The 26,647-nt window shown below is 39.4% G+C and overlaps 1 protein-coding gene across 1 annotated transcript; it reads right to left on the bottom strand.

Moving 5' to 3' along the window:
- Nucleotides 1–2,343: 2,343 nt before the first annotated feature.
- On the bottom strand, nucleotides 2,344–21,831 carry IRAK1BP1 (interleukin 1 receptor associated kinase 1 binding protein 1). Its single transcript, XM_066252996.1, has 4 exons — nucleotides 21,065–21,831; nucleotides 14,358–14,423; nucleotides 3,292–3,422; nucleotides 2,344–3,195 (listed from the first exon to the last, which is right to left on the bottom strand). Exons 1-4 carry the CDS (start codon nucleotides 21,377–21,379, stop codon nucleotides 2,925–2,927), a joined length of 783 nt encoding a protein of 260 aa, XP_066109093.1. The 5' UTR covers nucleotides 21,380–21,831; the 3' UTR covers nucleotides 2,344–2,924.
- Nucleotides 21,832–26,647: the final 4,816 nt, after the last annotated feature.

Raw genomic sequence — 26,647 nt, 5'->3', positions numbered from 1 at the left:
TGGACTATGTTGTAGGAAAGAAATATTGGCATATAAGTATCAAGATATGTCTAAGGAGCTTTAGCTGTATGGTGAGAAGTGGAAAGCCTAAGTGGAAAATGTGTAATGCAATGGCAATGACATGTGCGTGCTATTACATCTCGAATAACCTTAAGGATCAGTATTCTCTCAGTGTGTAACCCTACACTGTCAACCTGGTGGCCATTAGCCACTTAAGGCTTTTGAGTACTTGCAATGTGACTAGTAAATCCAAGGACCTGAATTAAAATAAATTATTTTAAAGATTTTATTTATTTACTGTAGAGAAAGGAGAGAGAGAGAACAGGTGAGTAGAAGGAACAGGAAGTGTAACACACTACAGCGGGTCCTCAGGTTATGATGTAGTTACATTTCTACTAGTGATGTAACCCAAATGTTGGTGTAAGTCAAAACACACCCTAGCCTGAGTCACTTACCTATCCTAACACAGTTGTAAAAACATGATCTAAAACATAAAACAGTAAGCCACAGAAAAAGGAAAAGGACATAAATATGCTCTACTGTACACTGTACTGTATTAACAGAAAAAATAACAAAAAAGGAGTGGAAAAATTCCTTACCTGTCTTCCTGTAGTTGGCTTGCATACTGGAAGGGGCTTTGCAAGGTGGGAGAGAGTGACCTACTGGGAGGAGGAAGCTGGAGAGGCAGGAGAACCTGCAGAAGGTGCTGGAGATACTGGGTCAGGTGAATCAGGATTGCCCAAGGAACATGCAGGAGACGCTGGAGATGATTCTACCTGTTCTACAGGTGTTTCATTTTGAGAAGCAGCTGATGCACAGGGTAGAGGACCTGTTGAGGCCTCTCTACCTTCTTAAAGAATTGTTCCAGGCTAGTCTGAAAGGTTGATGACTCCTTCTCTTCCAAAATACGCCTATAACATTGCAAGACACCCATAACAGCTCTGTGGACATTACTGAATCTGTCATCCCTGGGGTTCTCAGCCTAAAATTTTGCCAACCCATCCTCTATCATAGAAAAACCTTCTGCCAAACCCTTGGTAGTAAATCTCTTGGGTTCTGGGGGTTCTATCTCTTCCTCTTTAATCAGCTGCTTCTCCAGCTGAATAGGTCCTCAGCAGACAGCTCCTTTCCATGTGATGCCAGTAGCTCTGTGACATCCTTCATGATGGCTTTCCTCTTCTTTGAAGCACTACCATCTGAAGGTTATTTCATTTAGGAGCCATGATAAGGGCCAAAAAGTCGCCAAAGCAACACAAACGGAACACTTGCACTCTTAACAGTCTAAAATGGTGTAGGTAAGTGTACTCGGGACTCCAACTCCCTCACACATACACCGCATTACAGCATATTCTTTCGCTGTACATAACCATAGTATCACTAGTTTGCCCACATTAGTCCGTCAGTACGACACTAATGGTGTATAAACACTCATGTCTCAATTTTTTAAAGTTTTTACGGGAGTGTTGTAAACTCAAAATGTTGTGTATGTCAAAACTCTCATGACCAGAGGACCCCTGTACATGCTTCTCATGTGTGCCTTGACCAAGCAAGCCTAAGGAGTTTCAAACCAGCAACCTCAGGCCTCAACATTCCAGGTCGAACCTCTATCTACTGTGCTACGGGTCAGGTGAATTTAAATTTTTCAAAAAAAATTTTAATTAGCCTGACCAGGCGGTGGTGCAGTGGATAGAGCGTTGGACTGGATGCGGAGGACCCAGGTTCGAGACCCCGAGGTCGCCAGATTGAGCGTGGGCTCATCTGGTTTGAGCAAAAGCTCACCAGCTTGAACCCAAGGTTGCTGGCTCCAGCAAGGGGTTGCTCGGTCTGCTGAAGGCCCACGGTCAAGGCGCATGTGAGAAAGCAATCAATGAACAACTCAGGTGTTGCAATGCGCAACGAGGGACTGATGATTGATGCTTCTCATCTCTCTGTTCCTGTCTGTCTGTCCCTGTCTATCCCTCTCTCTGACTCTCTGTCTCTGTAAAAAAAAAAAAAAATTTAATTAAAAAAAAAGCAGATAGTTGATCTAGTTACTAGATCTTTTAAGCATATTTGGAACAACTTGGGTATATGAATATATTCTTTCACCTGAATTTTAGGAAACTTTACAGATCAAGTATTTCTGATGAAAATTTAGCATCTGAATTGAGATGTGCTATAAGATATATAGTGGGTTTTGAAGATTTAGTATAAAAATGAATATAAAATACCCATTATTTTAAAAATACTGATTATATGCTGAAACGATAATATATATTTTAGATATACTGTTAAATAAAATATTAAAATTAGTTTCAACTGATTTTTATTTCTTACTTTTTAAAAATGTGTCTACTAGGAAATTTAAAAATACGTATGTGGCTTGCATTATATTTGTAATGGAGATTATTGGTATGATCAGAGAAGCCCTGCTGAAGAGGGTCTGGTCCATATATTATCTTTTATTTCCGGCATCAAAATATTTTCATAATATACTTCCTTACCCTTTAACCAAAAGTTATGTTTTGCTTTTCATTGCTTCTATTAATGTTAACAATCATGCTGATAACTGTGTCAATATTTCTTCCTATAGTAGAAATATAAATGTTACTTATACATGTACTAATACAAATTTAGTATACAATTGTGCACATAATGTATTTATTTCCAAGGAGTATTTCCTACAATAAGGTTTTAAAAATAGAAAGTAAATGTAAGTATTCTGTAGGACCATATTCAAGGATTTACTGATTTTTTTGGGAGAAACACTTTATATCCTATACAATATATACTGCTCACAAAAATTAGGGAATAGTTCAAAATGAATATGAAGCTATAAAATATCCTCTAATTTCTGTGAGCAATATATATTCAGGACAAAATCAAACATAAAAAGTATAAAAATAGACAAAAAGATACAAACACAATATATTCTGGTTGGAATTTCAGAGATGTTTGTTTCTCTTCTCTTTTCCCTTTACTTCAAAAGTTATAAATACTTTTGAAGCAGCATGTATTGTTGCACTTTTGATTTTCTGTTGTACAGTTAATGAACTTGAGAGTCTGGATGACTGGTGATCATCTCTTTGGCCTTCCCATTCTTTCGTTTCTTCTTCTTTGATTAATAAAGGTTTCCCTAGAGTCTGGCCAACGAGGTTGCACACTTCTTGAGCTTTGCGCCATGCATTCTCAACAGCAACAAGACAGGCTCGTCGTCTTAGAATTAAATGCAGAGATGATTAATATGCTGTTCAATGAACTGTAACACTCAACAGTTTAATTAATTGATAATTTAGTTAAAGATATGCTTACCGAAGATTCTCAACTGAACCGGGAGTATGATAGTATTGGGGCTGGCTGATGACAACATAGCTGTCTAGCTTTTCAACAAGAAAGTTACAGATATTTTGCATTTTTCCAAATTCAGTAAATGTAATGCATACCTGTAAATGAAATAACACTTGAAATTATTTTCATGCCTGATACATTATTTCAAAAAATTTTCTAAATGTGAATTAAAAAAGTAAAGCCACATTACAATAAGGTCATTTTATAGTATGTAACAGATATGAAAAGCCTACTTGATTCTTATAACTAAATTATTGTTATTAAATTTTTGCTTATGAATGTTATAATTCATCTTATATTAACTTTAGTATTTTAAAATACATTTTAAACCAGTCAGAAACTCTTTTTTTAATGGAGAATTGGCGGTTTTCCCTTCGACTTTATTATTTGGCTGAATTCTAACTGATAGTTTTCATGACTCCTCAGTCAAATCTATGCCATTAACTTCCCGATTAGCAGTAATTATATTTTGCTCCTGTCAATGAGGTATATGTTTCTTTTTGCAGTGGTTATTTTCAGATCTATATGTGGAAACTCATCTATTTCCTTATATCCTCTGCCTTTAAATATGTGGGAGCAGACTGCATCTTTCTTCTAAGGAAACTACACAAACTCAGTATGTAAAACAAAAGTACAGGTACTGGGAGTGGCTGGAGTAGCAAAGATAGAGAGAGAGCAAGAAGACCTTCTGAGTCATCTTGTACAAAGCAGAACAGTTGCTTTTAATCATAAGTGTTATCTAGCGAAGACTAATGTTCTGTCTAGTTTCAATACTAAGTAAATCACGTATTTTATAATGAGTTTGTTAATTTCTATGTTTTAAAAAAGCTGACTGGGATTGCAATGAATCTCTATACATAGTAGACCACTTAAAGAAGAACTGATATCTTAATGATATTGAAACTTCCAAACCACAAACAAGGTACGTTTCTCCATTTACTTAGGTCTTTTTTAATTTCTCTTAGCAATGATTTGAAACTTCTAGTGTACAGCTCTTTCACATTTTTAAAATCAGATTCATCTTTAGGTATTTTATATTTTTTGCTGTTTATCAATTCTAACAGCTTTTTTCTTTGTAGATTCCATCAGATTTTCTACAAAGATAGTCACGTTGTATATGAATAAAGACAGTTTACTTCTCATTTCCACTCTGGATGCCTTTATTTCATTTTCTTGCCTAAAAGCTTTAGTTAGAAAACTTCAAGTGCAATGCTGAATACAAGTCATAAGAGTAGATATGTTTGTCTTGTTCCTGATTTTAGGCACAAAGCATTCAGTGTTTGTTTCACCATTAAATATGATGTTAGCTGTAGATTTTTCACAGATTTCCTTTCTCAGTTTGAGGAAGTTACCTACTATTCCTAGTTTGCTGAAAATTTTTATTAGGAATAGATGTTGGATTTTTGTTAAATGCTTTTTCTGCATCTACTGAGATGATCATACGGTGTTTCTTTTTTATTTTATTAATGTGGCAAATTAGGTTGGCCAATATTTTAATGTTAAACCAACCTTTCATTCTTGGAATAAACCAAACGTGGCTATTCTTTTTCATATATACTGCTCACAAAAATTAGGGGATATTCAAAATGAATATGAAGCTATAAAATATCCCCTAATTTTTGTGAACAGAATATCTGGATTTCATATATATGATTATATATTATGTAATATAATTTATATTACATTATATATTATAATTTATACAGTGGTACCTTGACACACAAGCACTTTAAATCACGAGCAATTTGAGAGATGAGCAGTCACTATATTCTCATGGGATTTTTTGCTTTAAGTCACGAGCAGATATTTTAATCATGAGCTTCCGCCACACTCCACTAGATGGCCTGCCGAACATTCTGAAAGGGAGGAAGAAACAAACTTTCATGGAAAGGATTTTGCTGAAACCACCTCTAAGTAAAAGTGAGTAAAGTGGGGCCAAAAGTCAGTGAAGAAAATGATGATGATTAAGCAAAGTAAAAAAATAGCAATTAAGTTTAATGGTAAAGTTTCATATCATACGTAGTAAATTTTGCAATTAAATGTAGCGTTGTGTGTAGAGAGTAAGTTATGTTAAGTGATAGCACACAAAATGAAAACCTCCTCCGCCAGTCTCCTCCCCCTCCGCCAGCATCTTTGCCTGACCTTGAAGGTAAATACACGTCATAAATCAGTTTATTTCTTTATATTCTCAGTATGTGCATATATATATACATAGATATATGTTATTTATAAAGTACATTTTCTTATTAAAAAGCATATAAAACAAAAAATTCGTGTGGTGTTTGGGGGCCAAAACAGATTAATTGCATTCCCATTAATTTAAATGAGAAAATTCAATTTGACACAAAAGCAAACTAAGTCACGAGCTCGGCCATGAAATGAATGAAACTCGTTTGTCAAGGCACCACTGAATGATTATAACTAGATTTCATTTGCTTAAGTTTTGTTGATAGTTTTTGCATATATGTTTACAATGAATATTGTCTGCATTTTTTTTTTTTTTTGCTGGTAATGTTTTTTGTTTCTTCCTTTTGGTTTTATTATCTTCTAGCCCCAAATTATGTGTTAAGTATTCCCTCTTTTTCATTTTCTGGAAAGGTTTGTATAAAATTGGCATTATTTTCTCCTTGTATTTATGCACTAATTTCTCTTTCAATTTTTCTTTTGACCCATGGAATACTGAGAAGTATGTTACTTAAATTACAAACATTTAGGGTATTTTTCTGAGATCTTTGTTACTGGATTTCAAATTAAAGTATACTGTGGTCAGAGAATTTATTTTGTATGATTTAAATACTTTTGAATTTATCAAGATTTGTATCATGACCCAGAATATAGTCTACCTTGGCAAATGTCCCCATGTGTGCTTAAAAGGAATGTGTCGTCTGCTGTTGTTAGAATTGAGTGTCAAGCAGGTGAAATTGGTTATATTGGTTAGTAGTGTTATTTAAATATTTTATAATTGTACTGATTTGCTGTTTCATTTTTAAGAACTGAGTACTGAAAGCTCCAACTAAAACTGTAGACTTATTTATTTCTCGTCAGTTCTATCATTTTGCCTTTAGTATTTTGAAACTATGATATTAGATGTATATAAGTTTAGAGTTATGTTCTCTTGATTGGCTTCATTTACTATAAAATCGTCTTTATCTGTGGTAATGTTTTTGCTTTGAAATCTACTTTGTCTAATACTATCAATGTCACTCCAGCTTTCCTTTGATTCAGATTAGCCTGGTATGTCTATCTTCCTATTTTTTTTAAAGTCAGGCTTATTAAGATATAACTTAAATACACTCTTTTTAGTATATGTTCAATGCATTGTGACAGATGCATTAAGTAATGTGGTCACCATTATTATGAATCCCATCAGTCTTCCCCAATTCCTTTGTGCTCCTCCCATCCCAGCCCCTGAAAACTGTTTTTTTTTTTCATTGAATTTATTGGAATGACACTGGTTAACATAATTATACAGGTTCTAGGGCAGCAATTCTACAACATATCATTTGTACACTGTATTGTGTGCCCACCTCCCACCCCCAAGTCAAGTCTTCATCCATCACCATTTATTACCGCTGAACTGTCCACGTCCCCCATCCCTGGCAACTATAGTGTTCTCTGTGTCCCATGAGTCTTGCTCTCTCCTCCTTTTTCTTTATTGGTACACTTAGTGATCTGTTTTTTAAACTTTATTTTTAGAGCAGTTCCATATAGCTTCTGCTCTCACACATACACAGCACCTCCCCCACCACCACCACTAGAGAGGCCCTGAATAGGAACACAGAACAGGGAGGGACACAATTCAGTGCCCTGAGGCAAAAGCCACAGTGGCATCACTGATGGCATATACTGTATGTTGTGCTGAACACAACACAACAGGGACAGAATTAGCAATCTTGATTAATCAGTAGGAGGGGCAAATATCTCTAAAGTATATATACTTTTATATACTTCCCTTGCCCTTTTGTCTGCTCCAAAGGAGTTCTCCTTCTTGACTTCCTCATTCTCATCTGTGCTTCTATTTTTGTGTGTATCAATAAATACCCTTAAGAACTGGGGGTCTGGGCTATTCTCATAAAACCTGTGTAGGGGATTGTGAGGCAGTCTCCCCTAGGTCCCTCAGTGCACTCCATCTGGTCTCTGAGTAGTCACTGTCTCCAGGACACACCACCACCATAATCACATTCTTCACATGCACCTACATTGACACATCAGAATGACCCAATGTCTATAGCAGGGGTCCCCAAACTACAGCCCGCAGGCTGCATGCGGCCCACTGAGGCCATTTATCCGGCCCCCACCCCACTTCTGGAAGGGGCACCTCTTTCATTGGTGGTCAGTGAGAGGAGCATAGTTCCCATTGAAATACTGGTCAGTTTGTTGATTTAAATTTACTTGTTCTTTATTTTAAATATTGTATTTGTTCCCGTTTTGTTTTTTTACTTTAAAATAAGATATGTGCAGTGTGCATAGGGATTTGTTCATAGTTTTTTTATAGTCCGGCCCTCCAGAGGTCTGAGGGACAGTGAACTGGCCCCCTGTGTAAAAAGTTTTGGGACCCCTGGTCTATAGAATACATTAGGGTTCCCTCTTGGTGCTTTATTTTCAGTGTGTTTGGACAAATGTATCTATCATTATAGTATCTGTAAAGCCAGGAGGCATGGCCAGGGCCACTATCACAGCAGCCTGGCCCATGCAGGTTCGTATTGGATTCAGACAGTTGGTAAAGAAACAACGGAGCCAAGAACTGATGGGCTGTCATCTTTAATTCTATTGATAGCTTGCACCCGGCAGGCAAGTAAAAACACACACTGGGCTCCAAAACCCACTCACATTCAGTGCTCACAAAGCTACTGACTTATCCGAGTTTCCTAGAATCAAAGGTTTCTAGCTCACCAGCCTTATTCTCCTCAGTTCCCCAACTCCTTCCTTTTCCCAGATACAAACTCTGCACAAACTGGCATCTCACTCAGCACTCCGCCATCTTGGCTGCTTCTCCTGGCCACATGGCCTCTTTCCGCTGCTCTCTGCTCTGCTCCCTCTGCTCTCTCATGCTAATCATCCCAGGAACCAAGAGAGCAATCTCTTGTTCTGCCCCTAGTGTAGAAATCCAAACCTTTAATCCAATATACAAAATAGGGAAGTCTCTACTACAAAGTCACTTCTCTGAGGCATGATTGGATTGTACCACCCCACATCAAAAGGGGTGGGAAAGGCTTAATCCCAAAACCAAGCCCCAGGCTACAAGGATTCTGCCTGCCCACCGCCTGCCCCCAACACACATTAATATCACCTGGGCAACGGCCTCATGTGGGCAGCACCATCTTTAACAAAGTGAGCATAACATATTTTATCAGCCCAACAGTATCACACAGAGTATTTTCACTGCCCTAAAGTTCCTCTTGCTCCCCCAATTCATACCACCTTCCTCTTAACCCCTGGTAGCTCCTGACCTAAAGTTTTGTCTTTCCCAGAATGTCATATAGTTAGAACCATACAGTATGTAGACTTTTCAAATTACATCTTTCATTTAGTAATAGGCATTTAAGATTCCTCCTTGTTTTTATGACTTGAGAGGGGATTTCTATTTAGTGCTGAATAATATTTTATTTTCTGGATATACCACAGTTTATCCACTCACTCACTGAAGGACATCTTGGTTGCTGTTGGGCAGATAAAATATATTATGCTCACTTTGTTAAAGATGGCACTGCCCACATGGAAGCCTGTCACCCAGGTGATATTAATGTGTGTTGGGAGTGGGCTGTGGGCAGGCAGGATCCTTGTAGCCTGGGGCTTGGTTTTAGGACTAAACCTTTCCCACCCTTTTTGATGTGGGTTGGTACAATCCAATTATGCCTCAGATAAGTGACTTTGTATCAGAGACTTCCTTATTCTGTATATTGGATTAAAGGTTTTGATTTCTACACTATAAAATGGGTGCAGAACAGGAACTTGCTCTCTTAGTTCCTGAGATTAGCATTAGAGGAGACAGCAGAGAGCAGAGAAAGGCCATGTGGAGGAGGCCAGGAGAAGCAGCCAAGATGGCAGAGTATTGAGTGAGAAGCCAGTTTGGGCAGAGTTTGTGCAGGGAGAAGGAAGGAGATGGGGAACAAGGTGAATAAGTCTGGTGAGCTAGAAACCTTTGATTCTAGGAAACTCGGATAAAGTCAGTAGCTTTGTGAGCACTGAATGAGTGGGTTTTGGAGCCCAGTGTGTGTTTTACTTGCCTGCCAGGTGCAAGCTAGGATTAAAGATGATGGCCCACCAGTTTTTGGCTCCATTGTTTTTTTACCAACTGTCCAAATCCAATGCAAACCTGCATGGGCCAGGCTGCTGTGATGGTGGCTGTGGCTATTGGCTTCATAGTTGCTTTCAAAGTTTGACAATGTTGGGCAGATAAAATGTATTATGCTCACTTTGTTAAAGAGGCCGTTGCCCAGGTGATATTAATGTGTGTTGAGAATTGTTGTAGCCTGAGGCTTGGTTTTGGGATTAAGCCTGTCCCACCCTTTTGGTGTGAGGTGGTACAATCCTATCATGCCTCATAGAAGTGATTTTGTATTAGAGACTTCCCCATTATGTATATTGGATTAAGGGTTTAGATTTCTACACTATAAAATGGGAACGGAGTGGGAGTTTGCTCTCTTGGTTCCTGAGGTTAGCATGAGAGAGCAGAGAGAATAGAGCCAGCAGCGGGAGGAGGCCACGTGGAGAAGGCCAGGAAAAGCAGCCAAGATGGCGGAGTACTGAGTGAGATGCCAGTTTGTACAGAGTTTGTATCTGGGATAAGGAAGGAAATGGGGAACTGAGGAGAATAAGGCTGTTGAGCTAGAAACCTTTGATTCTAGGAAACTCGGATAAATCAGTAGCTTTGTGAGCACTGAATGAGTGGGTTTTGGAGCCCAGTGTGTGTTTTACTTGCCCGCCAGGTGCAAGCTAGGATTAAAGATGATGGCCCACCAGTTTTTGGCTCCATTGTTTTTTTACCAACTGTCCAAATCCAATGCAAACCTGCATGGGCCAGGCTGCTGTGATGGTGGCTGTGGCTATTGGCTTCATAGTTGCTTTCAAAGTTTGACAATGTTGGGCAGATAAAATGTATTATGCTCACTTTGTTAAAGAGGCCGTTGCCCAGGTGATATTAATGTGTGTTGAGAATTTTTGTAGCCTGGGGCTTGGTTTTGGGATTAAGCCTGTCCCACCCTTTTGGTGTGAGGTGGTACAATCCTATCATGCCTCATAGAAGTGATTTTGTATTAGAGACTTCCCCATTATGTATATTGGATTAAGGGTTTAGATTTCTACACTATAAAATGGGAACGGAGCGGGAGTTTGCTCTCTTGGTTCCTGAGGTTAGCATGAGAGAGCAGAGAGAATAGAGCCAGCAGCGGGAGGAGGCCACGTGGAGAAGGCCAGGAAAAGCAGCCAAGATGGCGGAGTACTGAGTGAGATGCCAGTTTGTACAGAGTTTGTATCTGGGATAAGGAAGGAAATGGGGAACTGAGGAGAATAAGGCTGTTGAGCTAGAAACCTTTGATTCTAGGAAACTCGGATAAATCAGTAGCTTTGTGAGCACTGAATGTGACTGGGGTTTTGGAGCCCAGTGTGTATTTTTACTTGCCCGCCGGGTGCAAGCTAGATTAAAGACTATGGCCCACCAGTTTTTGGCTCCATGGTTTCTTTACCGACTGTCCGAATCCAATGCGAACCTGCATGGGCCAGAAGGCTGCTGTGATAGTGGCTCTGGCCTTGGCTCCTGGCCTTACAGACAATTATGAATAAAGACGCTATAAATATCTGTGTGCAGGTTTCTATGTGAACATAAACTTTCAACTCCTTTAGGGTAAATACCAAGGAGTTTGCTGGGTCAGATCATAGGAGTATGTTCAGTTTTATAATAACCTTTGTCTTCTAAAGTAGCTGTACCATTTTGCATTCCTACCAGGAATAAATGAGAGTTCCTGTTGTTTCACATTTCATGTTGTCAGTTTTCCAGATTTTAGCCATTTTAATAGGTGTGTAGTGGCATTTCATAGTTGTTTTAATTTGCAATTGCTTAATAACATATGATGTGGAACATCTTTTCATATGCTTACCTGTTATCTTATATATCTTTTTTTAGTGAGATATGTTAAGGTCTTTGGTTCATTTTTATATTGGGTTGTTTATTTTCTTATTGTTGAGTTTAAGAGTTCTTTATATTTTTGGATAACAGTCCTTTAAAATAAGTGTCTTGCAAATATTTTCTCCCAGTCTGTGGCTTGTCTTACCATTCTCTTGACATTGTCTTTCACAGAGTAGAAGTTTTTAATTATGCTAGAAATCTGGCTTATCAATTATTTCTTTCATGGATCACACCTTTGGTGCTATATCTAAAATCACTGTGATACTCAAAGTCATCTAGGTTTTCTCCTATGTTATCTTCTAGGAATTTTATAGTTTTATGTTTTACTATTAGCTCTCTCATGCATTTTGAGTTAATTTTTTGAAGCATATAAGGTCTATATCTAGATTTTATTTTTTGTATGTAGATGTCCAGTTGTTGAAAAGACTATTTGCCCCATTATACTCCCTTTGTTCCTTTCTCAAAAATCATTTGACTACATGGGAGTCTATCTCTTGTCCACTGATAATTTGTGTATTCTTCAAATACTATCCCATCTTGATTTTTGTAGCTTTATAGTAAATCTCGAAGTCAGGTGTTGTCAATCCTTCAATAGTGTGTTGGCTATTCTGGGTCTTTTGCCTCTCCATATAACTTGAATCATTTTTCCCATATCTCCAAAATAATTTGCTGGGATTCTGATTGGGGTTTCATTGAACCTCTATATGTAGTTGGGAATAACTGACATCTTGACAATTTTGAGTCTTCCTAAGCATGAACATGGAATATATGGCCATTTATATAGTTTTTCTCTGATTTAGTTCATCAGAGTTTTATAGTTTCCTCATATAGATCTTGTACATATGTTGTCAGATTTATACCTGTCAGTGGTTTTGGGTGCTATAGAAAATTGTGTTTTCTAATTTCAAATTCTTCTTGTTAATGGCAGATATACAGGAAATAATTTTTTTTTGAGCATTTTTGCTTCTGTGTTCACAAGAGATATTGGTCTGTAGTTTTCTTATCCTTATTTCCATAGGAACTATAGTGATGTCTCCCTTTTCAGTTCCGGTATTAGTAATTTATCTGTTCTCTCTCTCTCTCTCTCTCTCTCTGTAGTTACCTTGTCTAGAAGTTTATTGATCTTCTCAAAGATCTAGCTTTTGCTTTCACTGATTATTGATTTCCTGTTTCAATTTAATTGATTTCTGCTTTAATGCTTATTTTCTTCTTCTTTGTATTTAATTTGCTCTTCTTTTTCTAGTTTTCTAAGGTGAAAACTTAAGAGTACCAGTTTTAGATTTTTCTTTTAAATATATGCATTCAATGTTAAAATTTCACTGTAAGTACTGCTTTTACTGCATCCCACAAATTTTAAGAAATTGTATTTTCATTTTCACTTAGTTTCAAATATTTTAAAATTTCTCTTGAGATTTCTTTGACTCATGTGTTATTTAGAAGTGTGTTGTTTAATCTCCTGTTTTGAAAGGTATTTTTATGTCTCCACTAATGCAAAGTAACTTTTGTCAAAAGAATCCCTAAAATCATGAGTGATTTTTTAAATTCCTTGTGAGAGTTAAATTTTAAGTGGAGAAATCACAAAACTGCTAGAGTAATTATTGGGGCAACAGTATATTGTGCAAATTACTATCTCAGATGTAAGGAGCCATGTTTCTAATATATTCCATTCTAATTCTTGTACTAAGATCCTTGATAAGTCTGAGCCTAAAGTCACATTCTTAAGAATAGAAAAATAATAATTATCTGCCTGAAGGTATGACTAAGTTATTTCTTGAGGTATTTTCCACCTCTAAAGACAAAGATTCTCTGAATAGCTAAACAAAATTCCACTCTAGCCCATCCTTGTTGCCTGTGGCAAGGCAGTAGCATGGACCAAGCACATACCCCAAGATGTTCGGAATCAGAAACAGACAGCAGTCCTGTAACCTAACCACAACTATTACATACTCTGATCTCACAAAATCCTGGTCATAAAATCTTTAAAGATAAGTAAAAAGTATAGGCAGTTGTAGGAACTAAATGTTGTCATTAATTGAGTATACAAAAATATTTTGTTCTTTTTATTTTATTTTTTTGACAGAGACAGAGAGAGAGTCTGAGAGAGGGACAGACAGACAGGAAGGTAGAGAGATGAGAAGGATCAACTCTTTGTTGCAGCATCTTAGTTGTTCATTGATTGCTTTCTCATATGTGCCTTGACCGGGGAGGCCACAGCAGAGTAAGTGACCCCTTGCTCAAGCCAGTGTCCCTGGGCTTAAGTCAGCGATGTTGGGATTCAAGCCAGTGACCTTTGGGCTCAAGCCAGAGACCATGGGGTCATGTTTATGATCCCATGCTCAAGCCAGCAACTCTGCACTCAAGCTGGTGAGCCCGCACTCAAGCAGGCAACCTAGAGGTTTCAAACCTGGGTCCTCCGTGTCCCAGTCTGACACTCTAACCACTGCACCACTGCTTGGTCAGGCACAAAAATATTTTGTTCTTCTTAATGTAATATTTTGTTCTTTTTAATTTTATAGTCAATTGCATTGCGAAAAGAATGTTAAAGTGTTTCGATCATTTGTTATGACTTCATTAACATGCTTTTTATCTAAGAAGAAATTTCTCCCCTGTAGTGTTTTCTGCTCACTATGTAATGATAATATTACTAAAATTTTATACAGGTGGCAATTAACTGCTACACCCCTCTTGATATTTTTATTCCATTTCAAAACAACTTAAATACATCTCATTAATTTATTTTAAAAGCTCACAGATATGTAACACTAAAAATAATTTTCAAGAAAATAATTTTTTATCAATACCATGAGAAGCACTTCTATACATTTCAATTCAAGAATAAAAATAAATGCAAGTTGTCCCCACAAAGTCATGCTGTTTCCAATTATTTGTTAAGGTAAGTACATACCTCTGCCTCCATGTGATAAGCATTTTCCACTCTTCTAAAATCCTTTGTCACAGTTACGTTTTCTGCCTGAAACAGGAAGTACAAGGGTATAATTACTAAATGTTTGGCTACTAAGTGGAATTACTTTAAAGAGAAGTAGAAACCTTAACCTATTAAAATCAGAATGACAAAGTATGCAGAAAGAACTGGTTTGATTGCTGTTTTAAAACTTCCCTAAAAGTAACAAATTCAGAAGTCTACAAATTGTTGCTAAAATTTTTTATCTTAATTCCATTTGAAGCAATATTTACATTAGTTTGTATAAAAAGTATGAACTTAGGTCGGTACATATATAAAGAATTATATGGGCCCTGGCCAGTTGGCTCAGTGGTAGAGCGTCGGCGTGGCGTGCAGGAGTCCCGGGTTTGATTCCTGGCCAGGGCACACAGAGAAGCGCCCATCTGCTTCTCCACCCCTCCCCCTCTCCTTCCTCTCTGTCTCTCTCTTCCCCTCCCGCAGCCAAGGCTCCATTGGAGCAAAGTTTGCCCAGGCACTGAGGATGGCTCCATGGCCTCTGCCTCAGGTGCTAGAATGGCTCTGGTTGCAACAGAGCGACGCCCCAGATGGGCAGAGCATCGCCCCCTGGTGGGCATGGTGGGTGGATCCCGGTTGGGCACATGCGGGAGTCTGTCTGACTGCCTCCCCATTTCCAGCTTCAGAAAAATACAAAAAAAAAAAAAAAAAGAATTATACATATGCAAAACATTCTGAATGGTATTGGTATAAAAGTGTTAAAAAATTTTAAATGTTTAATTTACAAATAATTTAATATAAATTTACTGAATACCTATAGAGTGCAACTTTGGGCAAGTTATTCAACATTTTTGAGCCTTAGTTTTTGCATTTATTAATACCATGTATATACTACATTGAATTGTTTTGAGGATTTAATGGCAAGTTGTATATTAAGTTCCTGACACAGAGAAGGTACTAAGCAAATGTATTTGCTATACTGTTATGATATAAAAGTTTCCTAAAATACGGGACCCAGATCAGTTTGTTTTTAGAAAATATTCTTTCTGAGCCTCTGGGTAAATATGAATACACAATTCTAATAAAAATTTTATTTACTTTTCAAATGTTTTTAAAATTTAGTGAAATGAACTCTTTACCTACTTTCATCTTTAGGAATAGGCAGAACTTATATTTTACAAAATTTCTGTACCCTTCAAAATATATGCTAAATAAATATAAAGATTATGTCTGATAATGATTTAATTTTAAAATCTTTTGTAGGGGACTTAACTGCATCTGCATTTTAAGCTATAAATTAAGTTCAAGCAGTTTCTGTTATCCAGGAAAATTTGCAAAAGCTTTAACTTGAAGATTTAAAGTTCCAATTATAGTTCTGATGTCGGTCACACTCATGAAAATATTTATGCATGTTTTATAATAAAGGTAGTAAATGCCGAGTGTAGAAAATTTAGAAATAATAAGTTTAAAAGAAGCAGTGCTGTATATATTTCCTGTACTCAGCTTTCTTCATTTTAACATGAAACTTTTCCGTCACTTAATATTATTTATGACATATAAACATATCTTCTATTTTTTTCATCTCTTTTTTCATTTTTTTCCCCACTTCAGTTCCTACATATAAAACTCCTGACTGAAAAAATCAGAAAAATTATTTTAGGAAAGGTAATTGGAAAGAAAATATCCTTTATTGTTAAATTTAAAAGTGTTGCCAATTAAAGAAAATCTAATATTAGAGAAAAAACAAAGAAGAAACAATACATACAAACTCCATTACTGTTAGTACTTTAATGAACATTTTACTGAATCATCTATCCATGCACATAAATATAGCTAGGTCTATGTATGGGCTTTTTCATAAATGAAATTACATTCTACATGCTGTTCTGTAATCTTTTAATAATTTTTTTAAATTTAATAATAATTTTAAATTTACAGAAAAAAGTCACTATAATACACAGAGTTCCTGTACACCTTGGTTTCAGAGTTCTCTGATGTTATTGTCTTATATTACCATGACACATCTGTCAGAACTACAAAACAAACACTGAAACATTAGCATTACCTAAACTCCAAACTTTATTTGGATTTCAGCTATTTTTCTATTAATGCTCTTTTACTATTCCAGGATCCAATCTATGATACACTGCATTAATTGTCTCCTTACCCTCTTCTGATCTATGATAGTTTCTCAGTATCCTTTTGTTTTTTTATGACCTTGAAAGTTTTGGTCAGTTATTTTGCAGGATGTTCCTCAATTTGGGTTTGTATGATGGTTTTCTCACGATCAATTCAGGGTTATAGGAAGTTTTAGGAAAGAATACCACAGAATTGAAGTGCCCTTGTCATAGATGTCGTGTGGTAAAATGATATGCACATAGCATTACCCCTTGAGCACCTGGTTAAGGTAGTGACTGCCAGGTTCTACAACTGTGAAGTTAACTGTTTCTCTTTCCATGCTTTCTTCATTGAAGGCAAGTCACTAAGTCCAGCCAACATTCACTCAATAAATACTACATTATTCATTTTGTTGCTCAAATTGTTCTAGCTTTGGCTACAGGGAATTCTTTCAGGATGATTTCACTCTGACATATCCCGATTCTTTTTTAAGCACTTCCTTACCTTCTGATACAAATGTACAAGCTCATGTTGCAGTTTCCCTGCCCAGCCCTTTCTCCAAGAAGCTATCTTTTGTTTGAATTTGGTATTTAGAACTAAGATCTGGGTGTTGGCCTCGTCAGTTGGCTCAGTGGTAGAGTGTCTGCCAGGTATGTGGATGTCCCAGGTTCAATACCCAATCAGGGCACACAGGAGAAGCGACCATCTGCTTCTCCACCCCTCCCCCTTCTCCCTCTCTCTCTCTCCTCCCTTCCCACAGCCATGGCTTATTCCAGCAAGTTGGCCCTGGGTGCTGAGGATGGCACCATGGCCTCACCTCAGGTGCTAAAATGGCTCGACTGCTGAGGAACAGCCCCAGATAGGCAGAGCATTGCTACATAGGGGGCTTGCAGGGTGGATCATGGTTGGGGCACATACAGGAATCTGTCTCTCTGCCTCTCCACCTCTCACTTAAGGGTAAAAAAAATCGGGAGTGAAGTGTGGCATGACAGGGACTAGAGTTATGCTAGGAAAGGAATGCCAAGGAAGTGAACTTGGGCTAGTTCTTTATTTAAAAAAAAAGAGAGAGAGGGAGGGCGGGGCAGACAGGAAGAGAGGTGAAAAGTATCAGCTCATAGTTGCAGCACCTTAATTGTTGATGAATGCTTTCTCATACATGCATTGAGCCAAGGGGCTCCAACCGAGCCAGTGACCCCTTGCTCAAGCCAGGGACCATGGGGTCATGATCCCAGGCTCAAGCCGGCAACCCTGCACTCAAGCTGATGAGCCTGTGCTCAAGCTGGAAGAGCTTACGCTCAAGCTGGCGACCTTGGGGTTTCAAACCTGGGTCCTTAGCATTCTAGGACCTAGGCCAATGCTCCCCTCACTGCATCACAGTCTGGTCAGGCAACTTGGGCTAGTTCTTAAAGAAAAAAAAAAAGATGTGGACGAGCCTAGGGTATTTCTTCCAAGAAGCAGGTAAACTGATCTCATTTGCACAAGGGCCACTTAACTATGTTTTGCCTGAATAGTCAGGTTTTTTATTCTTCCCTCAAAGATCTCTGTTGTGGGTGTTGATAGTCCTATTTTCTGCTGCTTTGTTTAATATATAGTGTTTCCTCTATTCCTCCTACCTCAATGCCCCACTCATATTTCAGGCTGGGACCTACTCCTAATTTAGAGCTCTCTTTCCCCCTTTTGCCAACTTCTATTATGAATCTACCTTTGCCACCCAGCTTAGTGTGTCCCAAGGTTCTCTTTACCATGCCACAGTCCCAGAGCTCCAGGGAAAAGCAACCTGGTCTCATCTCTCCAGGCAGAGGAGAACAGAAACTCCATATCCACGCATGCTGCAAATGGCTTTTCCAGTCTACCTGAACCATTACCAGCTAGAAGCAGCGGTCATTGGGACTTGGACATGAGCTGCAAAGTTTAGAATGGTGACAACAATTCCAGTGCCATGTGGACTTTTCCTGGACTCCTGCTCCCTGTGACAGCTCCTAACAGACTGAACTGTGGTTGGGTTGCATTTTTCAGGGATTTGGCATGGTGATGGGGCCAACTTGGACTTGGTGAACATGTTAAGGACACTACTCTTTTATGGATTCTTGCTATATTGGCCAAGAGTTTGCTTAAAGGCTCTTAATCACTGTAAAAAAAATAGAAGACTGGATAAAGAAGATGGGACACACATACACCATGGTATACTATTCAGCTAGAAGAAATGATGACATCGAATCACAGCAGAATGGTGGAATCTTGATAACATTATGTGGAGTGAAATAAGTGAATCAGAAAAAAGCAAGAACTGCAGGATTCCATACATTGGTGGGACATAAAAGCGAGACTAAGAGACATGGACAGGAGTGTGGTAGTTACGGGGGGTGGGGGAAGGGAAGGAGGGAGAGGGGGTACAGTACAAAGAAAACTGGATAGAAGGTGACAGAGGACAATCTCTCTTTGGGTGATGGATATGAAACAGAACTAAATGACAAGATAACCTGGAAATGTTTTCTTTGAATATATATACCCTGATTTATTGATGTCACCCCATTAAAGTAAAAATTTATTTATAAAAAAAAAAAAAAAAGAATCAGCTAGTCAACCAGGGGAGAGAGATGACAGGAAGTGATAAGAGTTCGGCTCCATCTATAAAGCAAAGGAGTTTGGAATATGAAGAGCCCTTTAAACAGGGGAATGATGTTTATAAACCCAAGAGTCCACAGTTCAAAACGAATAAAGACTTTATGAAGACCCATTATAGTATGTCCTGCAAAGTAATATAAATGATTTTCTGCAATTCCTTTTGAACAAATCTACATGACTAGCGTAGGTAATTGGGAGATTACTAACCTTTGCATGTCTTGCCTTGAACACTGAATCTTAATGTAATCTTAACTGTAATCTGGACAAAGTAATTCATTTTGTATTACATTTTAGAAGTTACAGTCATGTAAGGTAGTATACATTTTATGTAACTAATTTAAGAATTAGTAATATTATTCAAATAAGACTGCAGCCCTGCCAGCAGTTTTTCTGAAGAAATATTTTTCCACATATTACACATACTAACTAACTTTATTCACATTATTTTAATTAGCATTTGAATTCTTCTAAACTATAAAATTTAGAGACATCTTTTCCAAATGATTTTTAAAATATCTATATTTTTAAATGCAGTACAAATATATTTCCTTAAAGACTTGAGGGGGTGTTATTTCTAACAATAAACTAAAAGTACTTTCTTAAACAGCATTACTCTAAATAAATCACAACTCTGGCATTTAGAGATCCATTTTATAAAATGAAAAAACTGAGATAGCTGACCCATTCTGATTTCTGATTTTCTTTCATTATAATTATCTGGAGCCTGGCATAGTTGGAAGCAACCTGTATTTTGCTTTCAGCAATACAGGAGTTCAAATACTACCCTGGCTGAAGTTCAGAGCAATAGTCATTATTTAACCTCTTTACATCTGAAAAATGAGGATATTAAAACCTCCCTAACAGGGCTGTTGCATGGATTAAATAAGGCTGGTTCATTTTTAAAGTTCTTTTCTTAGAAGGAGGCTTAAGGTTGGATTTATTTAGTGATTTGTTTCATGGACATCTCTAGTAAGCAGAGGTATTCAATATATGCAGCATCTACTATATAATGGCTTAACTTTTCAAAAGTTAAATATTAAAAATTTGGAGAGGCCTTGGCTGGTTTGCTCAGTGGTAGAGCGTTGGTGGTCCACCCGGTGCGTGGAAGTCCCAGGTTCGATTCCCGGCCCGGGCACACAGGAAAAGCGCCCATCTGCTTCTCCACCCCCCCTCCTTCCTCTCTGTCTCTCTCTTCCCCTCCCACAGCCAAGACTCCACTGGAGCAAAGTTGACCCGGGCCTGAGGATGGCTCCATGGCCTCCCCCTCAGGCGCTAGAATGGCTCCGGCTGCAATGGAGCAACGCCTCAGATGGGCCGAGCATCGCCCCCTGATGAGCTTGCTGGATGGATCCCAGTTGGGCACATGCGGGAGTCTGTCTCTCTGCCTCCCTGCTTCTCACTTCAGAAAAATACAAAATAAAAATAAAAATTTGAAGTCTTCAATCCCCACCCCTGACTCCCCCTTACTGCCTGCAAAAATACTGAAGAGCCATTCCAGGCAAAACTTTACGTAGCTGTGAAGAAACCGGCCATGCTTTTTCACCTGTCAATTGCATGGTGCAATATTAAAACAAAAATTATTAGTGTATAGCACTCTACTCAGGCAATCATTTATACCTAATGTTTCAAGTTTAAGAGCTCTTCATTTCAAGGTTAAAAACAAAATTACTTCAGCTAACATCGCCTATAAACACCTACCTGCTCAATTTGCATTAGCTTATTTTACAAGTCACTGCGACCAATAATCACTTTCATCTTTCTAGAAGAAGGCTGGGCCAAGGCTTCCTTCCCTCTGCCAGGCTCCGGCACCCCCAAGTGCCGTTGAGCAAAAGGTGTCTCAGCTGCTCAAGACCCTCCACACCGCCACCCTGCTCCAGACGCCTCGGAGGCCAGAGCCTCTGCGGCCCGGGTTTGCGATCCGGCTCCAGGTTCCTCCCGCACGGAGCTCTCACCTGCAGACCCTGCTGCTGGAGGCTCTGTGTGATGTAGTCCAGGCGGCGGCAAACACTCTTCTTGGCCTCCACCGCCGCCTCCTTGGTGCTGCTCACCCGCACCGTTACCTGCGCCCGGTCGGGGCTCGCAGACACCTCCGCGGTGCCGCTGACGTGCACCTCGCGGGTCGAAGACTGGGCCTGTGCTGAGCAGAGAGGCCGGCGGAGTCCCAGCAACGTGTCTCCGCCTGAGACCTGACTGTTCTCCCGGCACCGGTCAGCCCAGGGAACCAGTTCCACGAACACCCGAGACTGAGAGGCCTGTTGCAACGACATCACGCTGGCGACTGGGTTACCATAGCAACTCCGAGCGGACGGCGGCCGAAGGGGCCACTGCGCGCCAGGGCTTTCTCCAACGCGGCGCAAAGGATGCTGGAGTGGAGCTGGAGGTCCCGGAGCTTCTCTGGAGGGTTTTTTTTTTGCCACGTAGTCTTTACACGCTGTTGGCAGAACGGGTTGTTACAGTTTTGTTTTGTTTTTTAACTCTTGTATCTCACGGCCCCCGGATGCGTTAGTAAGGTTTCTCCGCGGCCTCCCTCTCAGCGCGCTCTGCCTTTCCACGCCCACCGTCCTCGTGGCTCCGCGGAGCCGCGTGCGGGGCGGGCGGCGCGGCGGGGCTTCGCTGTGGGCCGGGTTCCCTACGCGGGTGTCTCAGCTTCTGCAGCCCTGTCTTCTCTGACTCCCTGTTCCGCCTTGGCACACCTTCCTCAGGTGCGCCAGGGCTATGGTTCGCGAGAGATTTCTGTTGGGATGAATTGCTTTTTGCCTGTTTCATTTTCGGAAGTTTGAGTCCTCGCATCTCATTTTCGGCGTCTGAAAAGCCACGTTGATAACGCACGTTTGCAGTGACGTTAGAAAGTGCTTGCAAATAATGGCTAGCTGATGGTAATAGTAGCTAAGGCTTTGGCAGGGTTTTCAAGTCTCGGGACTTTTTTTCTTAAGTCCCTGGAACTGTATTGGCCTTGACTACGAACTGGAGAGATTTAATTGGAGTTCAACGTGGATGTTGCTGGCCTGTATGGCTTAATCTTGTCTCTTCCCTTTTCTTGAGAGAACAACACAACCCTCAACCCACTGACCCCATTAGGTAGGTTTTCTTCTTACCACTAATTATGTAAAAACATCAAGCCCTCCTGTCCCTCAAAAAAAAAAAAAAATCTTGAATAATTTTTTAAAAGAGGACAACTATTCTTACAGAAGAAGCCTGAAAAAGCCATCTGCTAATCCTCAAGTAGTTTCTTCTCTACCATTTTTCTTTTCTAATAAGGTAATTCAACTAAATCAGATGGTACTCTCCTTTATTGACATCACTGGGTTAAAGTAATTTTGTCTATATTTTGATGTTTACCGTTACCTAAAAATTACTATGGTACTTTAGTTTCAAAACATTAAAAACTTTCATATTTATAATTTGAGGTAAAATAATATTTCTTGTTTTGATTTCTAGTGGAGAAGCAGGAAATATTAGTGTACAGAGAGAAGGAGGGAAAATGAGAGTGAGAGGAATCATACATACATTCAGAGAGGAACAGAGATGAGATAGGAGTCCGGATGTAACTCCAATCTCTCATTTCTGGAAATTTCCTTAGGCCTGCTTTCATTTCTGCCTTGTAGTTTTTAAAAATGTTGGTATCCTCATTATAAAATTCTATCTTTTTTTTTTTGCATACGTAGTTTGACTCAGTTTTTTGTTATCTTAAAATTGAGAATATTTGACTGAAAATAGTGGATGATAGAGAAAGAGAATTCCAGCTCTCCTGCATAACTTTCAGCCTTAAGGAATTTGTAGAGCTCCCAGCAGAGTGGATTATTAGGTGCACAGCTCAAAGCTTCACCCTTTGAGACAATTTTGCTTTCCATGGTCCTTCAAGGACACTGAGTGATACTGTCATGAAGCTGCAGACCACTTCCAAGTGGAACCTGCAGTCCATTTCCAACTGGAACCTGCTTATCCGGCCAACGCATTCATAAACCTATCCATAAAAGCGCAGGCTTTTTTCTCTTCCCTTAGCTGTTTATCAAGAACCCCTATATAACTATAGGTGTGAGCTGAGAATGGTGTTGTGCAACCTTGGTGGGTGGCACGGGAGTCTTGGTTACCTGCTCATGCAGCTTGCTTACGTTCTCTTATCTTGTGCGTGCTTGGTGTAAGGCCAGTGGCTATCACCTCCATGGCCATGCAGATGCAGGTTCTCATTGGATTTGGGTAAATGATAAAGGAACTGTGGAGCCAGAAATGGTGGGTCATTCCCCTTAATAAAGTCTCCTAACTGCGGATGAGCAAACCGGAAGGGAAGGCCGCTTCCTTCTCACTTAGGGTTCCCAAAGCCCCAACTCCCAACGGACTCACAGGACAAACAGGCCCGCACCAACCTTAGCACTCCTCAGCCAAACATGTCGGATGGAAATCAGGGCTCCCACGTCCGGCCTCGGTCTCCAGTTCCGGGACTCACTCTCCAGAGTCACCCTCCAGACTCTCCCATAAAACAGGCTGGGGGGAAAAAAAACAACCTTTAGCAAACAGGGGTCCCTCCCATGCGGAGAGGCAATCTACAATTTCCAATCTGCTGCCCTGAGGCACCCACAGTCTTCCATAGACTAGTACATGGCACTGTCCCAATACAAGTGAGCAAACTGAAAAAGCACTTGTTTACCCACCACTTGGTGTTTCAGATGTACCGTTTTCATATTTTGATGGATTTGGGCTATCTCTATGACTTGGGATATCTGACAGGACCCCATCTTATGGGCAATTCCAAATATCTCAAAAAATTTTCAAAAGAGAATGGCACAATATATTCCAAGTGCTAAGGGGAAAAAAATAACCTAGAAGTAGGTATTTAACTGTCCCTCAACAATGAGGGAAAAATAGAGATATTTTCACACATACAAAGACTTAAGGGACCTAACACACTCTTACTAAAATACTTTCAAAGTGTATGCCTCTAATATTAGTAAGTCCAGTAGGACTAACAATGGTATAGGAGAAATAACAATAACCACAGAAATGATAACACATGTCCAGAATTTTAACTACTTATGAAAATTGTATGAGTGAGTAAATAAAAACTGAAAATATTCTAGACATTTATAACTAAGGAGAGGAGACATTCATTGCATTTGGCTAAACACTATTAAGGTCCTTTGGCTTGTACAAAAAGAGGCTAGAGATAATGAATTGCTTTAGACTTTGTTGTTTACCTATGAAAATATATATAAGTAAACAAAGAAATCAGAGGCAGAAAAGAAGGCTCAAGGGGAGGAGGAAGATTAAAATAGCACAATGTTGTGAAATCACAAGATGTAAAATTTTTGAAAAAGGGAAAAGTAAAAAGTAATAACAGCCCTGGCCGGTTGGCTCAGCGGTAGAGCGTTGGCCTAGCGTGCGGAGGACCCGGGTTCGATTCCCGGCCAGGGCACACAAGAGAAGCGCCCATTTGCTTCTCCACCCCACCGCCGCGCTTTCCTCTCTGTCTCTCTCTTCCCCTCCCGCAGCCAAGGCTCCATTGGAGCAAAGATGGCCCGGGCGCTGGGGATGGCTCTGTGGCCTCTGCCTCAGGCGCTAGAGTGGCTCTGGTCGCAACATGGCGACGCCCAGGATGGGCAGAGCATCGCCCCCTGGTGGGCAGAGCTTCGCCCCTGGTGGGCGTGCCGGGTGGATCCCGGTCGGGCGCATGCGGGAGTCTGTCTGACTGTTTCTCCCTGTTTCCAGCTTCAGAAAAATGAAAAAAAAAAAAAAAAAGTAATAACAGGATACAGACAAAACATTTAAAAATGGAGATGACCCTGGCTGGCTGGCTGGCTCAGTGGATAGAGTATTGGCCCAGCATATGGATGTCCTGGGTTCGGTTCCTGGTCAGGGCACACAAAAGAAGCGACCACTTGCTTCTCTTCCCTTTCCTCTCCTTCTCTCCCTCTTCCCCTCTCTCAGTCAGTGGCTCAATTAGTTCAAGCATTGCCCTAGGTGCTGAGGATAGCACACCTGGTCCCAGCATCAGCCTCAGGTGCTAAAAATATCTCAGTTGATTCGAGCATTGGCTCCAGAAGGGGGTTGCCGGGTAGATCCTGGTCAGGGTGCATGTGAGTCTATTTCTTTTCCTCTCACTTAAAAAAAAAAACAAAGAATGGAGATATGTTTATTAAATATTAGTGACCTTCAAAAAATTGTTTTTTTGGGAACTGGATAACAAAGGGTTAAATGATGACAGTATGACTAGCAAAAGTAGGAAGAGGTAAATATTTGTTAATATTGTCTGAAGTGAGGTTATTGTTGTTGTTTGAAAAAGTAATTGGATTCAGGGTTTCCAGAGATGGAGATGAGATCCTATCTTATCTCACAAATACCCCAGACACTGGAAATAGATCATCTTGTCTTTTTTCATTATTTCCAGGTTTGTTTTTACTTTCTTTGGGTTACAGATGTTTATCTTATGATGCAGGTAGAACAGGATAGTGGGTATAATGGAGTGTAGTGTGTATGGGGACTTCTGCCAGGTTTATTTGCTTGTTTCCACGGGCGAACTTACACAGTTTCAGAGCCTAATGATTATATTTTCACCTTGAAAGTTACAAATTAGTCTAGAAAAAATATTCTCAAGTACATTTCTACCCTGAGGAAAAATAAAAATGAGGTTGCCTCCCACTGTATCATCTCGTTGTTAGGCAGGACTGACCTATATTTTGCTTCTGGATTGGAAACCATCTGACTCTATGTACATACTTGACTGACCTCTTGGACACTTTAATATTTCAGGTAAAATTTGGTTTAAATATTTTTTCACTAATTTTATCCCCAGTCCATTTCACATCACTGGTTGCCTTTCACATTATCTGGCTTATATACTGCTCACAAACATTAGGGGATATTTCAAAATGATTATGAAGTGATAAAATATCCCTTAATGTTTATGAGCAGCAGTCTTAACTTTCACATGTTTGGCTGCGTAATATAACTACTTACATTTTAATTACTTAGGCAAAGCACTGGATGTCTCTTTCAATTAGGAGGAAAGTAATATTTTTATAAATGATGCTATTAAAGTAAATAGTAACAAAATTCTTAGTTGTAATCTTAACAGGATTTACACTATTTATATCCAAGAGAGTAAGAAATATTTGACAGCTCGTTTGTCAATTTAAGCTCTAAAACTCTCACTTGAGTAAAGACTGCTTCTTGATATTAATTCCCTTTGAAAGCAGTGGATTAGAGGTAGCTTTGCCAATAGATCTTTTTTTTTTTCTCAGTGTTTTTTTTTTTTTAATAAATTTTTATTAATGGTAATGGGATGACATTAATAAATCAGGGTACATATATTCAAAGAAAACATGTCTAGGTTATTTTGTCATTAAATTATGTTGCATACCCCTCGCCCAAAGTCAGATTGTCCTCCGCCACCCTCTATCTAGGTCTCTGTGCCCCTCCCCCTCCCCCTAACTCTCTCCTTCCCTCCCTCCCATGTCCTCCCTCCCCCCACCCCTGGTAACCACCACACTCTTGTCCATGTCTCTTAGTCTCGTTTTTATGTTCCACCAATGTATGGAATC

Source organism: Saccopteryx bilineata, chromosome 1, assembly GCF_036850765.1.
Source record: "Saccopteryx bilineata isolate mSacBil1 chromosome 1, mSacBil1_pri_phased_curated, whole genome shotgun sequence".
In the NCBI taxonomy this organism is placed as follows: Eukaryota; Metazoa; Chordata; class Mammalia; order Chiroptera; family Emballonuridae; genus Saccopteryx; species Saccopteryx bilineata.
This window is presented reverse-complemented; position numbering and strand designations above follow the sequence as displayed.

What these genes read in the sequence shown, in the direction of transcription:
- IRAK1BP1 (XM_066252996.1), bottom strand. Translation starts at nt 21,379, where the DNA reads ATGTCGTTGCAACAGGCCTCTCAGTCTCGGGTGTTCGTGGAACTGGTT. An exon ending in TCCAGCAGCAGGGTCTGCAG is followed by an intron (nt 14,424 to 21,064) that starts GTGAGAGCTCCG and finishes TTCCTGTTTCAG; the next exon opens with GCAGAAAACGTAACTGTGAC. An exon ending in GGTTCAGTTGAGAATCTTCG is followed by an intron (nt 3,196 to 3,291) that starts GTAAGCATATCT and finishes TTTAATTCTAAG; the next exon opens with ACGACGAGCCTGTCTTGTTG.